A 14,319-nucleotide genomic window follows, 5' to 3' on the forward strand; every position below is an offset into this window, starting at 1 on the left:
AGATGAGCAGACCTGTATGATTGAAGATTTTGTTTTTATTTTAATCACCCAGAGAGCTATCTGATTTCTGATGCCTCCAGCTTAAGTGAAACTAGAACAGGATATAGCTGCACCCTCACAGGAGTTGCAGAAGCCTTCAGTTAAATATGCATGGTGCACCACCCTGTGGCAGTGCCCTGCTACTACACATGGCAGAAATAAAAATAGAAATTGTAGAGCTTCCTGAGCCAGAATGAGGGAAAGGGAATATTTATATATTGCGATAATTAGAAGGAGGGTGGCAAGCATATGCAGATTTGCAAATGAGAATTTAATAGCAAGCTTCATCACTGGGATTCGACATACATTTTTATCTGACAGATGGCTGGAAATTTCCACAGATTTCTTTGTCTCTGGGTTGGTTGTGTGTGGAGGAGGAAATGGTCGTCTTGTGTGTATTTTTTGTTTCTGGACTACCCGGCATATTGTGAGTAGTCTTTGATTTTCAGAGTTAATTTTCTTGTTCATATTCCGGCATCTCCTGCGAGCAGGGAGATGTGGGTGGGGTGCTGTCATGCTCAATACCACAACGTCTGGCTTCTGCCCAGTGCCCAGCTTTGCCCTAGTTCAGTCAACACAAGATCATGCCCAACCCTCGGGGTTTCCTATTCAAAATAAAGGGATTTTTCTCTTTATACTCTAATCACATATGATTGTTGAGCACATAAGAGTTGATTGACAACTCTTGAAGTGAATAAAAATAAAGGCACTTAAAAAGTTTCCATTTTACTATTATTGAGCAATAGTTACTAACATATCAAGATAATTATTCAAAGTAATTAAAAAGCATGTTCAAGTCCATGGATAATTCAGCATGGGGAGTGGAGCTGTAATCCCATTATAGGAAATCTTCATTCTGCATTAAGTAAGCAAAGGTGTTTATAAGGAAGAACAGAATATTTGCTGACGTAGGAAAATAGTATTTTGTCTATGTATATTGATCCCATAAGGAGGAGTAATATAGAAATAATGTTCAGTAGAATATGAATTAAATGCAGCACCTGCCCTCCCGCTTTATTTATTTTTTTAAATAAAACTGGGAATTTGTAGAGATTCGCTCATATAGAAGTTATTTTGGGTCATATGTATATGGTATAATCAGAGGTCTACTTTATACTTGTTTGTTAAAATTCTAACAGATGGAGGGACAGATGTCAGAGCAATATAATTTGGCTCCCTGTCTGATTTTCATAGTTGATCACAATATGTGACTGCCTCTCGGCAAAACTGAGCGCAGGTGTACACTTCAGACGGCAAGCGAGAAGGAATACACAGAAGAGCAAATTTATCAAACTTAAGGACAAAGGAAAAGGAGATCTAAGAGACAAGGTGGAAACTTTTCTGCCCCCACCGGGAATTATTGCCTTGGAATTGGCCATTTAAAGGACTCTTTTGTATTCTAAGTGATAAAATAATTTTACTGATGTTAAAAGATGCTGCCAAATAGCATAACCTTCAAATGTCAGAATGTTGTTTACCATTTATTTGGCAACTCTAGGCTACAACCTTGTGCATTTTTTATTTCTTGTCTAATTAAAAATTAATTCCAATTATGAGAAATCACTTCGGCATTCATTTGTCGTTTATCAACAGGTTATTTTCACGTTGAGAATGGTTTAAAATGACAATCAGGGGCTCTCAAGTTTTTTTATTTTACTCTGTTATTTCATTCCTGCTGCTTTTTGGAGAATGGTAAAGGCTAATGATCCTAATTATTTTTCCTACTTTGGGTTGGATTTCAGTCTGTATTTATGATCCACTGCCAGACCTCTATATTTCTAAAAGGATGTTTCTCTACTTAGCTTTTAATCAAATTAAGCTACATGGCTGTGAATTGTCATCAGGGGTTAGATATTGCTGCACAGTTCTCACTTGAGATCATTTAAAATATGAGTATTGAATAATAGAGACTGATTTACAGACTGAATAACCAAGCGAAAACTAAAAATATTTTTGTATTTTTATCTGTATGATACCACAGTAACTGAACAATTGATAATGGCTTTTAAACTTGTATTCACATATTGTTTTATAGACATATACACTAATTGTCTGTAGTTCAGGATAAGAAATAGTAAAGATCAAATTTCTCTAAGGATTATACTAGAAGCACTTTTTCTGTTGTTGTTTTATAGAGTTCACTGAAACTTTGCAATCATGTTTTAATTATTTTTAGAGCTAGTTCTCCTAGATTTTTCGGCACTGAACTCTGTGTTTTGCAATATTGCATCTGGGAAACTTCTTCTCTAATTGGAAAATGATCTGATATAGAACCACTATATTTTAAAGGATTGTATTATTTTCTCAGTGCTTAGGTCAGGGCCTAGCCATGGGACCCCTACTTTGGACAATAGACCCCTTTCCTAATCTATCTTTTGCAGCACAATTATAAACTTCAAAGTAGACTTTAGTATTTTGTTCATATTTATTACCAAAATTAGACTCCACTTATAATAGGCAGAATAAATATTTTTTTTAGTGAGCATATATGTAAGCTTGGTAACCAGACTGAAGGACGTTCTTTCATGTACCCTCAGTATTGAGTGCAATCATTCATTCAGTACGTGCTCGTTGAGCCTCTGCTGTGTGCCTAGCACTCTGGGGCTCTGAGCTGCTGATGGAATAATGAATAGGAGCATCCAACCTCTGTCCTCACCACACTTCAGCACTTAGATTTTATAGGGCAAGGACAGCTAATGCTATATAAACAAAAAAGAAAGGGTAATTAAAAACTCCAGCGGTAAGTAGATATAGAATAACTGGGGGGAAGATTAAAGGAGTGCTTGCAGCATATCTCTCTGAAGTGACATTTGACCAGAGACAGGGATGCTGAAGGAACCAGCCATATAAAGTCTGGGGTGAAGCCTGCTAGGACAGAGTGCAAACACTTCAAATACTTGAGAGATGAAATCAGTGTGTCTGGGTTTTACTAAACTAATGTGTGTGTGTGTGTGTATGTGTGTGTGTGTGTTGGGGATGGGGGGGGGGGTGATGCTAAAAAATGAGGCCAGAGAGACAGACTGGGCCCAGATCACAGAAAAGGGTTAGAAAAATCCAGGTAGTTTTTCTTTTATTAGATGATAGTCTTGAGTTTTGAGAACCAATGAAGGAGCAGTATGACTCACACTTGTTTTGCAATATTCCACCACCACATACAGTGTTTAACACTCAGGGGTGCTGACGATTTCTTAAAGCAGTCAGTTTGTGACCCACGGTTTTTGCTGTTTGCTTTTTTTATGTGTTTCACACTGTATGAAGCAGCTTCCCTCAGAAAGCACTCCACTTTCGGTTTAGTAGCACTCACCCACACAGGCTCTTCAATCCCACCTGCCATCTCTAGGAAGTACATCGTCGTTGACGTTTTAGTGATAGCTTCATATTTTCAGGATACCAAGGTTGTGGCCACAGGTAGTTTTAAGTTCTAATTCAGTGCCCTTAGAATCATGATCTTTTAAGGAGAACAAAGGCCTTACAGATCCTGTTCCAGCAAATGAGATCCTCTCAGAGCCTAGGCGGGCTTTACAGAGCTGGTGGTTGGCCGAGCCCCGTATAAACATTCATTAAATAGTTGCCCGAGCTTCCAACCAGGCTCACACTGCTGATACACAGCAGAATCGATCTCTGCTCTTGGAAAGAGAGACACATACGAAAACATGTATGATCCAACACGATCAATGCTATAGGTGGACAGTGCTATGGGAATGAAAAGGAACGTGCAGCCATGTTTCCTCCTGGGTTTTAGCAGGTACTTCACGGGGAACGTCCTCCCTACTGTGACCCCTCTGTTCAGCTTAACGAAGAATTGCTCATTTCTGAAGCAGACGAGCTGAGCTTGTAGTCTTGTGTTCTCTCTGAAAGACTTTAGTAGGTCGCTCCTTTCCTTTTCCAAGTCTGAATGCCCGAATGGACCAAGAATGTTTACATTCATTTCTCACCTACAGAGGCAACGGTTCTGAGCTACGATGGGAGTATGTTTATGAAGATCCAGCTCCCCGTGGTCATGCACACAGAGGCTGAGGATGTGTCCTTACGGTTTCGATCCCAGCGTGCATATGGCATTCTCATGGCAACCACCTCCAGGGACTCGGCAGACACCCTCCGCCTGGAGCTGGACGCAGGGCGTGTGAAACTGACGGTCAACCTAGGTAACAACTCACCTTCCCCATTGAACTAACACCTTCCACTTTTTGTTCCGTTCTGCCTGCCAACATTGATCGAGTAGCCTGTGTGCCATGGAAAGTTAAAACACTTAATGGCCTCATTTCCATCATTTAATTTGATTTAGGTTTTGGGGGCATCTTTTTATTGTTTTTGTTGTGGTTGTTATTGTTGTTGTTTGTTTACCATAATTTACTGTCTTGTGACTCCTACCACTGAGGGTTCTTGAAAGGAAGCCATCCATATCAATGAGGTTAATTGAAAATGTGAATCATTAGGCTTGCAGAGGCCTCAAATCGAATTTCCTATTACGATATTTACTGGCATTCTGATTGGCTATAGATGATATCCTTTCAGATATATCTACTGAGATAACATATGCACCAAATACCAAATTTCCACTCTGTGATCTAGGTCAACAGTCGTTTTTCTTCTATTCCATGGCCTTCTCCTTTCAGTAGTCACCTGTGTGGTAGCTCATCTTTTCTGTTTGGAAATTCTGTGTGGTGATATTCTGCTATCAAACAGCAATCCACAACCCTTCAATGCCCAAAGTCTGCGGCCCTCGGCAAACAGCCACGAGAACACTGAAAACACAGGCTCTTCTTCAGAAAAATAATGCTTTCCTGCTTCATTATAGAGTTAGGCAAGAGTCGCTACAGTAAAACCTCAACAGCCCAGATGAAACATGGGGGAAGGCCAGGCCGAATTAAGAAAACCTCTGAATTGTAGAATTAGCAAAAATTAAACAGTTTGATTTTCAATTGCATTCAAAACACAAATTAATAGCTGGAAAAAAAAATCCTGTTAAGGAAAGGTGTTACTAGGCTGGCTTTGATGGATGGATAAGAATTATCCATAATTAGCACATTGTTTCATGCAGGTTGGGCCATCAATACATAGTAAAGTAGTTGAAATCAGCTTTCTCCCTAAACTTGACCTTTCCCAATTTGTTTGTTTAATTCTTTTCAGGTTGTCTATAGTCAGACTGAATGAAGAATTATAAATAATCTGCCCAATAATTTTCAATATTATCATTAACTCCAAGAGGAGCACACATTAATGAGGTTTTACTGTATTACCTGGAAGCAGCAATAAACACCCATAAAACTTAATAAACAGAGAAAATAAATAAGCAGAGAAACTATGTAGATTTTTAAAAAAAGGAGGCAATGTGAGGAAGTAAGGCATTTATAGAAACCCCACCTACATTTTCTAATTGTGCTCGGCAGAGTGATAGCTCATAAAATGTATAATTTTTTCATTATATTCAATTAGTATTAGTTAAATTAAGTTAGATAATAAGGGTGTTTTTCAACGATCACTGAAGAATACACAGGACTCATTTTCTGTTCTGTTAGAGTTCCCTCTAGTGACCATGATAGGTTACTACAGCCAATCAAAATAAATGGACTAATTGCAGTAAAGGGGCTGCTAGCCAAAGTGGAAACACTCCTGGACATTTTCCAACAGCAAAGCATTCTGTGGAAAGAGCGGTGTAGATGCTGGTCCTTGGCTGTTTGCAACCACTTTTCTGATGCGGTTGACGACACATGACAAACTCAGCTACATGGAAACAGAATCTAGGTTTATCTTTTTCCTGTTCCCCAAAGGCATTAAATTCTACAACCAAAATCAACAAATATTTATCTATACATGAAATAAGCATAAAACACCCCACACAGTCTTTAAAGATAACCCTTGTAACCACAGCCTGTGTTATTCAGATCAGACATCCTGTCCTTAAAGAACCTGCTCTTCCATAAGAAGCAAGTAGCAGAAAGGGAAAATCAATAGCAGCATCAGCCATGACACTTATTGCATAGAGATGACACTGTTAGCTCCTAAGAGAGGCATAGGCTGAGGAATGTTCTGAGCAGTGACACTACTGCTTAGCCACTAGAGTTTCTAAAAGAAATATAGCGTTTCTTTCCTCCTCTGATTGATACAAGACGTGGGATCCAGCCAACTTCGGGCTGTGACCTCTTTGTCCAAGCAAAACCAAAATAAGACATTAGGGTGAGGTGAGAATAATTTCCACTTGCTCTCCATTGACCACCCCGATCCTGAAGGAATCCGATGGCCTTTGTGGGATACTAGCTTTTGGAGGTCCAAGATGTCTGAGCTTTGCTGAGCTTGCACCTGCACCCCGTTGTGACGGAGCACTTTTTAATTACGCTGAAAACAAGGATCTGTTCTTTCACAGATGGGGAGGAAGTCGCAGCCAGTCCAAGTCAAGCATCTTTGACAGTTAACAATTCTTTATTCCACTTAGATTTGTCACCATGTAGCTTTGTTTGAATTGGCCATTTTTCAAACCTTCCGATGTTGTTTCCAATGGCGAAGTTTTATAACGATGAATCTGGGTTCTAGAAATATGTAAAGTTATGGAGTGGCCATATTTGCATGTGTCTGTCCCCGGAAGGGTGGACTGTGATTTTATTGGATGTCTGCAGCTATTACCTTGAAGGATAAATTTTCATTTTTCATCTATTCTTCCCCATCTAGATTGTATCAGGATTAACTGTAATTCCAGTAAGTGCCTATTCAAAATTCTTAAAATGTTATTCCTCCATTATGATGTAAGCTAGTCAAGAAAAAAAAGAGCAAGAGAAAGGCATTTATAAAACTCATGAATTCACTTTTGACGTATATCAGTCCATCATCTGGGTTGTAAAAATTCATTTTGAAATCTGTCCAGTTGAAGACTTAACAGCTGTAGTCCCTACCGCTAAGTGGCAAAAGAGGCGGCAAGTGTTTCTTGGCATGAGGTACAAACGCCTCTATAGACCTTTGGATAGGGCGAGTAGAATTTGTATTTTGCCAGATCTAGGACTCTAGTATCTCTCTTCTTCATGACCAAATTTGGAGAAAATACTATGGATCCTATTTCCTTCACATATTGTTTTTATCTCTTAACACAAATATAGAAAAACATGTAATTCCTTTCATTTTGAGAGTTAGTATTAAATCTTTCTAAATTCAACCATTTACATAGGAAAATGTGTTTTTCCAAGTTATAAATATACAGAAAATTACTTGTCTAAAGAAGTTTCTCTTGTTTCTAATGAGTATTTACATGATGAATTTTTACATCCTGATCATATATCTGCAAAAATAACTAAATCTGTGGTATGCATGCCAAATGATTAGTCAGAAAAGATGCATGGACTGAGTTTTATTTGATTGTGGACTAGAGAACCTGAAAGGATATAAGGACTGTGATTTTATTTTGAGTTGTAGTCTTATCTAAAGAGTACATTTATTTCCTTTCTTTACATAAATATTTAGATTTTTCTTTTCCAGGTTTTGCTGACCACATTAAAGAATCTCCTCCAATGTTAACAGAATTGTTAGCTATTTAAATAAATGGTTCTCACAAGCTTCTAATCTCTCATGGTAATAATCAGTAAAAAAAAAAATTGCCTCTATCCTTATAAAGCGCTGAATGTGAGTTGATGGAGTCTAAACCCCAAACCACGGGCTGTGTTTCCAAGTGGCAACAAGCTATCCTCTGAGGAACAAATAAATGGTGGTCTCAATGCTGACAAAACGAGATGCTTTATGTAATGGAATTTTTACAACTTCCAACACTGTGCTTCTTATCATTCATATTTGCTTCACATACGTTCAGATTCATTTTAAAATAGCAAAAAAGACGGTCTCTGATCATAGCAAGAAAAAGGTCATGGAATCATGACTTCAGAAAAATTACATTCATAAACTACCATCTCAAACAGAATAGCTCCTGAAATAATCTGTCAAAACTCTGCAAGTGGAATTTTCAGGTACACCCCATCTCCTCTCAAACCCCGTCTCTTCTCTGTCATACTCCTGAGCAGGTGCACAGACTTGCAGCTCGAATCCCGTGGTCCAGTTTGCCTTCAACTCTGGGGCACAGATGCAGGCCAAGTGGCAACTCACACAGATCTGTGCCTTAAGGCAGCTGGAGATATTTAGATTCTTCCCGAATCTTAGGAAATCCATGTGAGAAAACATGTTTCGTTTTAGACTTCTGCTTTATGTGCTCTTACAATAAAACATGGGTTTTACAATTTATAAATGTAACCACGTAAATGCTAGTGTTTGATGGAAATTAATCCAATGAAATGAACTGTGTTCTTCAGCTACATAAATTAATTTTCAAAACATGCTTCTAGTCTAACTACTACATTCATGCATTACCTTCATTTGGCTTATAGGAGTCTGATATTAAGTATAGTCATTTTTTTCTCTGGATATTACTGAGCATATCATCTTTAAGGATAAAAAACTTTGCTGGTGGGTGGCATTTTCCCCCTTTTAAGAGGTGCTACATTTAAATTACTTGAATTAAATGAATGACTGTGACACACCTTTCGGTGCACACCTTGTACAGGACTGCAAATGCCTTAACTTGGCAGCAGTCCCAGGAAAGAGCATTCAATGATCAGGTAACGTTTCATTTCCTTTTCCTTTGTTTTATTTGTGGAACCTTGGGCAGGTTTAACAAGAAGCCCAAGTTCTATCAAGAATTTGTGTTATTACTCAACTTTGAGGAGAGGGAGGACATTTTATGTCTAATAATGAAAATCTAACTCACAGTGATTAAATAAGCAGAGATTTCCACCGGGAGTGCATTTCCTACCCCATAAAAAATAAAAATATCTGCATTGCAGTATAACTTGAAGGTCAATGAAAGTTCATGTATGACATTTATGACCTTTGAGTCATAAGTTTGTATGAAACTGAGATGAATGTACGTTGATTAAATCCCAGCCATATACCACCACCGTCTCTAAAATTTATACCAAACGTAAGAAGATATCAGCTGTATTATGAAATTAATAGGAAATACCTTAATTGATCTATTTTAAGAATATTTCTGCTGGAAATATATAAACTATAACATAAAAGATTACCTTGCGTTGAGAGTTAATACCAAACTTTAAATGATTAAGTTTTAATGAAAACCTCCCCAAATTTCTCTATACTCAGAATTGCTCTATTTCCTATAGTGGCGCCATCCTTCCTCATCTCCATCCCACCCCACCAACCCCAGTTTACAGCAGATGTTCCTTGATATGCAAAAGAAGTGAGGCATAGTACCAGACTGGCCAATCTTTGCTATTGAAGAATAGGCAGTAGGTGAGGGGGGAGAACATCTGGCTGGCGGTATTCAGACCTGTGTGAGGGTAAGAGTTGGCAGATATGTTTCCTTTTCAGCCCTTCCAGTGTCAGTAGTTTAGATACAACAACAGACTCTTTCATGGACAGGCTTTGGCTAAGGTTCTTTTGGGAAAGGGCAGATTTGAATTCCAAAGACCATCTCTGTCAGATTCTTTGTGGCCAATATTTCTCCCGTAATAGAAGCTGTCAAGAAACGTTACATGTTTTTATTTAAAACTCAGAAGCTTATTTTTATGTGTGGAGAGGGTACGTTTGAAAAAAGAACCTTCTCTATGAATAGTGATCATTTCACTGTCAAAACACATGCTTTGTTGTTTCAGATTACAAACCGAATATCTCTGCAGATATTCCCAGACCAATCTCAGCTCTTTGATGTCCATTAGCTTATGTCATTCCTAAAATATATGTGACATATACAACTTGGAATTAGATTAAGGTCATTGTTTGCAGATTTGTGGACTGGGAGGGGACCAGCGAGGTGTGTTACCTACGGGTTCTCCATTCTCCTTTGTCCAGGATAAGAATAAAGGCGCAGCCAGATTGCTCTTGCCTCCTTAATCAACTCCAATAGTGAGAACAACAATCTACCATCATAAAGTAAATGCATATGGAAGTTGTTAAAAGAACTGCCATCTTTTAATGTAGATATTTTCTTCCCTGAGCAGTGAAGGGTGCTACTATAAAGAGAGATGGGAAAGGACTGTAAGTAAAGTGACATTCTTTTAACAGAAAGAGGAAAAATTATTTGAATTAACAAAAACAGATATGTTGTAGAGTGTTTTACATAAAATCATTTCTGCAGAAATGTATACTACGACAAACTATTCCTTAATAAATTATTACCAAGGAAATCCAAGTCAGAGTGAATAGTGAATAGTCCTTTTATGACTAACACATGAATTATTTGCATGAAAAGGTGAGTGTTTGATAGTCTCTTGCCTACTCCATAATATTAATTGCCTTAAGAAGTCTTTTAAAGATATAAAGAATGCAAAAAAATCAAATGCATTAATAATAGGGTCATATTCTGCATTTTTTTTATGTCTGCCAAAGTACATAATGTGATGTCTTGGTCATGCTATCTCAGAGTGACCAAGGCAGTCTTCCTCAAACCTCCCAACAATAAATCCAAAGTCATTAGGCTATGTGTTTATATTGTTTTCCCCAAATTTGGCCTTTACAGTGGCACGTTGCATGCTTCAATAGTTTCTCTCTCTCTCTCTTCTCTCTCTCTCTCTCTCTCTCTCTCTCTCTCTCTCTCTCTCTCTCTCTCTCTCTTTCTTCTTCTTCTTCTTCTTCTTCTTCTTCTTCTTCTTCTTCTTCTTGTAACTTTTAAAGTTGTTAATACTATATATACTCTTTGAAGGTTTAAATACATTGAAAATTTGAAAACTAACGTGCTCCTATCAACTATAAGTGGGTCATAATTGTCATATAAATAACTTCTTTAAATATGTAGTGGATGCAAGGTTTGGTTTTGTCAGTATTTTCTTTTTTATTTTTATTTTCAAATCAATGACATAATTTACAGAATCTGTTTATTGCCCACAGGAAGGCTTGAAGCCACCTCTCATCCATATAAAAAATGGATTTTAATAAACTCATAATCTCTAATGCTTGTTTGCATTATTTTTGGTTTCTTTATGCCTTTACACGTGCCCAGCTCTTTCTTCCTACCAAGATTTACTCTTCCCACTTCTCCATTTCCAATGTTGTTTTCTCTGGTTCTCTTTTCTCTTATTTTCTTACAATAATAAACACTCTCTGGAGTTGAAAACAAAATGTTTTATTTGTCTGACCTTCCAACTGTTTTGGGCTTCTTACAGAAAATGGCTTATCTAAGATGCAGAGACAACAAACTTGCAGATGATATTAATATGGGATATTAATAAGGGTTGAAGTTCAACTCCTTTTATTTTCAGCTCAATGTCTAAGTATTGGAGGGAAAAGGAATCTAAGGCCAAGTACTTAACCTCACTTTTGACTTGGATATAATGAAAAAAACGCCCTGAGTAGTACGTTTTGGAAAATGTACTATGATGGATGTCTGGAGTGGATAATAAGATCTTCTTATTATCATTTTATTACCAGAATGAAAAGATCAACTGTATATTAGTTATCACCAATTTCTTATGTAGATCAAAGTGGAAAGCAATAAAAGATTGCAGAGTGTCAACTAGTGGCACTTAAGCCATGCTAGATTGCCTTCATCAGGCCGCCACTTGGCAGCTACTTAAAAAGATATGAGGACATTTCTGGGGGCTGGTCCTTGTTAACATGAAACAAATGTTCAGTTTGGAGCAGCTGCCTGGTACCTAAGAGCAAAGAAGTGCAAAAGGGAGTCTCCTGCCTTGGCTGCCACACAGCAATCCATCACTTGGCTTGTAGGACTCCATCACTCATTGCCTCTCAGTGACTGCTGCAATTTATCTGCCTAGGATATGAGCTGTTCTCTTTTGTTTCTTTGTTGTTTTCTTTTTTCTTTTTTTTAAGCTGCAAGTATATATTAAGAAAAGGAATAGACAGTTTATAAATGATTACTTTTAGCAAAAATCTAAGAGAAATTACATATAAAATATAGAGACCATCGATTTCTGGTGAAAAACAAATGGCTTAAAACAGGCAAAGAGAGCTGGCACATAACAAGTCTTTAGAAAAATATCAAAATTGAAATAAAATTTAAGGGAAGCCCATTTTGATTGTCCACATTTTAAATTTTTGAGAATTATAAAGAAAAGTGCACTTTTTCTTTGCACATTTAAGTGGCTACATAGATTGGGAAAATTTTAATGTGAAGGCTTGGTAAGTAGAAGATGGGAGTCTATTTCGGTGAATAATTAATCTGCCCACTGCCTATATGCAAATATAAAATGCTGCAGTGTTTTAGCAAATTACTCTTTTGTGTGGGATAAGAATTCATCTTGAAATCGGGCTCAATTATTAATTTTTCACTAAGGCACTTCCTTATTGCTATTGCTGAATGCTGTGCTCACAGTAATGCAAAATTTCAGACTCCTGGTGACCTGGTTCATCCAATTCTCCATTGTCCAATGTTGGCATTGTAACAATGGACTAGGTAGATATTGTTGTACAAACCTAGAAAGTTTCAGAAAAAAGTGTTCTGAACTTGATATTACCTTGGGTTCTGTGAAAAGGAATGTTTCTTTTATACAACCAAATGTCATCAAAGACCACAGCCTGTTGGTCAGATATTTTTGTTTGTTTTACTAGAAAAAGCTGGTCTCTAAACATCCACTATTTCCTTCATAGTCTTGAGTTTCTTCCTTTGTTTGTGTTTATTTACTACAGGCCCGATGCACAAAATTCGTGCAAGATTAGGCCTTCCTTCTCCCAGCTGCCAGCATCAGTTTCCCTCTGGCACCTGGGCCCGGGGCTTCCCTTGCAGCCCTGGCTTTGTCTGGAAGGACATCCGATCTAATTAGCATATTACGCTTTTATTATTATAGATTGGTAGTGTTGTGGGTTCACTCAGCGAGATAGACCACCGACTCAGAATTTAAAATTTAGGGGCCTTTATTAAGCTGGCCAGCTGACTACAGTTACAGCACCCTGCCGAGGCAGAGGCTGAACTGCAGTGCTGACTGCAAGAGTTACATTTTATTATTAAATTCTGTGGGGGCCCAGAGAAAAATGTGTCTTTCAAATTCCGGGCCCCCATTATGGAGGAAACTCTCTTTATTTATACTTTCTCCAGTCTTTTGTCTCCCAAATTTGGAATGAGACTTCCGGGCCTTCTGAGAAAGAAGGCCTGCGTGCTGGGAAGGGGCCATGAGGCCATATCTCAAGGCCTGGCCTGATGTCAGTACCTTCCTATCGATGTGTTTTAGGAACAGACAGCACAGCGCGCCCCGTCTGGCCGAAGTGCCAGATATGCAGCCCAGTACAGTAGGGAGGTAACACTGGTTATAGCTTCTTCTTTTTCATGTCTTCTGCTTACTCCTGGTGTCTCCTGCTTCATGATTTCTGTTCACTGCTTTGTCCTGTGCATATCTCTTGGCTTTTTGCCATTCCTGTACTAACTATTGACACTGCATATGTTCTGTATGCAGACTCCCCTAGACAGAGGATCTAGTGGATTCATTACTTATTCTTGTTCTATTGAACAGAGATTTCAGATCATGTCGCCTCATAAGCCATTGATCAGATTTTAGCTTTGGGGGCTGATGACACCAGTGACCCAAGCAGCTGTAATTAGAGTGGGGTGGGGGTGGGGCACACCACATACTTACCTCAAGGGGATGTAGGAGCAGCAAGCTTTCCACACAACCATCTTTTCTCTAGGTTGTCCGATTAAAACTGTTTTTACTGTCGCTGTAAAATACTCATGTGGATTGCAGTTTGTTCACATAATAATGACTAACATATGGTGTATAAGCCAAGTGAGCAAGTCTCTTTAAATCAGGGAGGAAATGCAAGGGGATGTCAAAGAATTTGGAAACTGAAACGTTCAGTGTACTCAGAGCTCTTATCCAGTCTTCCACTTGTTACCAATGGGAGCACAGAGCAAGATGGGTAAGAAGTGCATTATGAAAACGGTTTTCCCCAAAGGTAAAGTAAGAAATTCTAAGAGTATTTAAATCACTGTTATTTTTATTGTACTTGGACTATTTGTTCTTTGAATGAATCATTCATATAATTGTGAGAATGCTTCACCCTTCACAGATTATCAGTCTGAATATAGACTTGAAATATTTATGCATAGTACTATTAAAATAAATTTCAAAGTCGATTATTCTTTTTAAAATAGATGATTATTAGCATTAAAATTGCTTTGGAAATGTAGGCTTTAAGGTAAAGATTACCAATTCTATTTTAAAATTTGCATTTGAAGAATGTACATAGCCCTTGAAATTTACTCATTAAATTGTCAGATACAGAGAAGAGTTAGCCAATTTTGGAAATCAGTAAATTTCCAGTGTAAATAAATGTGTA

General features: G+C 37.9%; 1 protein-coding gene across 1 annotated transcript in view; it reads left to right on the forward strand.

Annotated features, from left to right (window-relative positions):
- NRXN1 (neurexin 1) overlaps nucleotides 1-14,319 on the forward strand; it is a 1,005,506-nt gene that overhangs the window by 464,662 nt on the left and 526,525 nt on the right. The window contains exons 10-11 of the mRNA XM_081100745.1: nucleotides 3,981-4,184; nucleotides 6,706-6,732. Of these exons, the coding sequence (XP_080956871.1) occupies nucleotides 3,981-4,184; nucleotides 6,706-6,732 (231 nt within the window). The remainder of the gene's footprint in view (nucleotides 1-3,980; nucleotides 4,185-6,705; nucleotides 6,733-14,319) is intronic.

The sequence above is a fragment of the Myotis nattereri genome (assembly GCF_964212035.1).
Source record: "Myotis nattereri genome assembly, chromosome: 10".
Classification (NCBI taxonomy): domain Eukaryota; kingdom Metazoa; phylum Chordata; class Mammalia; order Chiroptera; family Vespertilionidae; genus Myotis; species Myotis nattereri.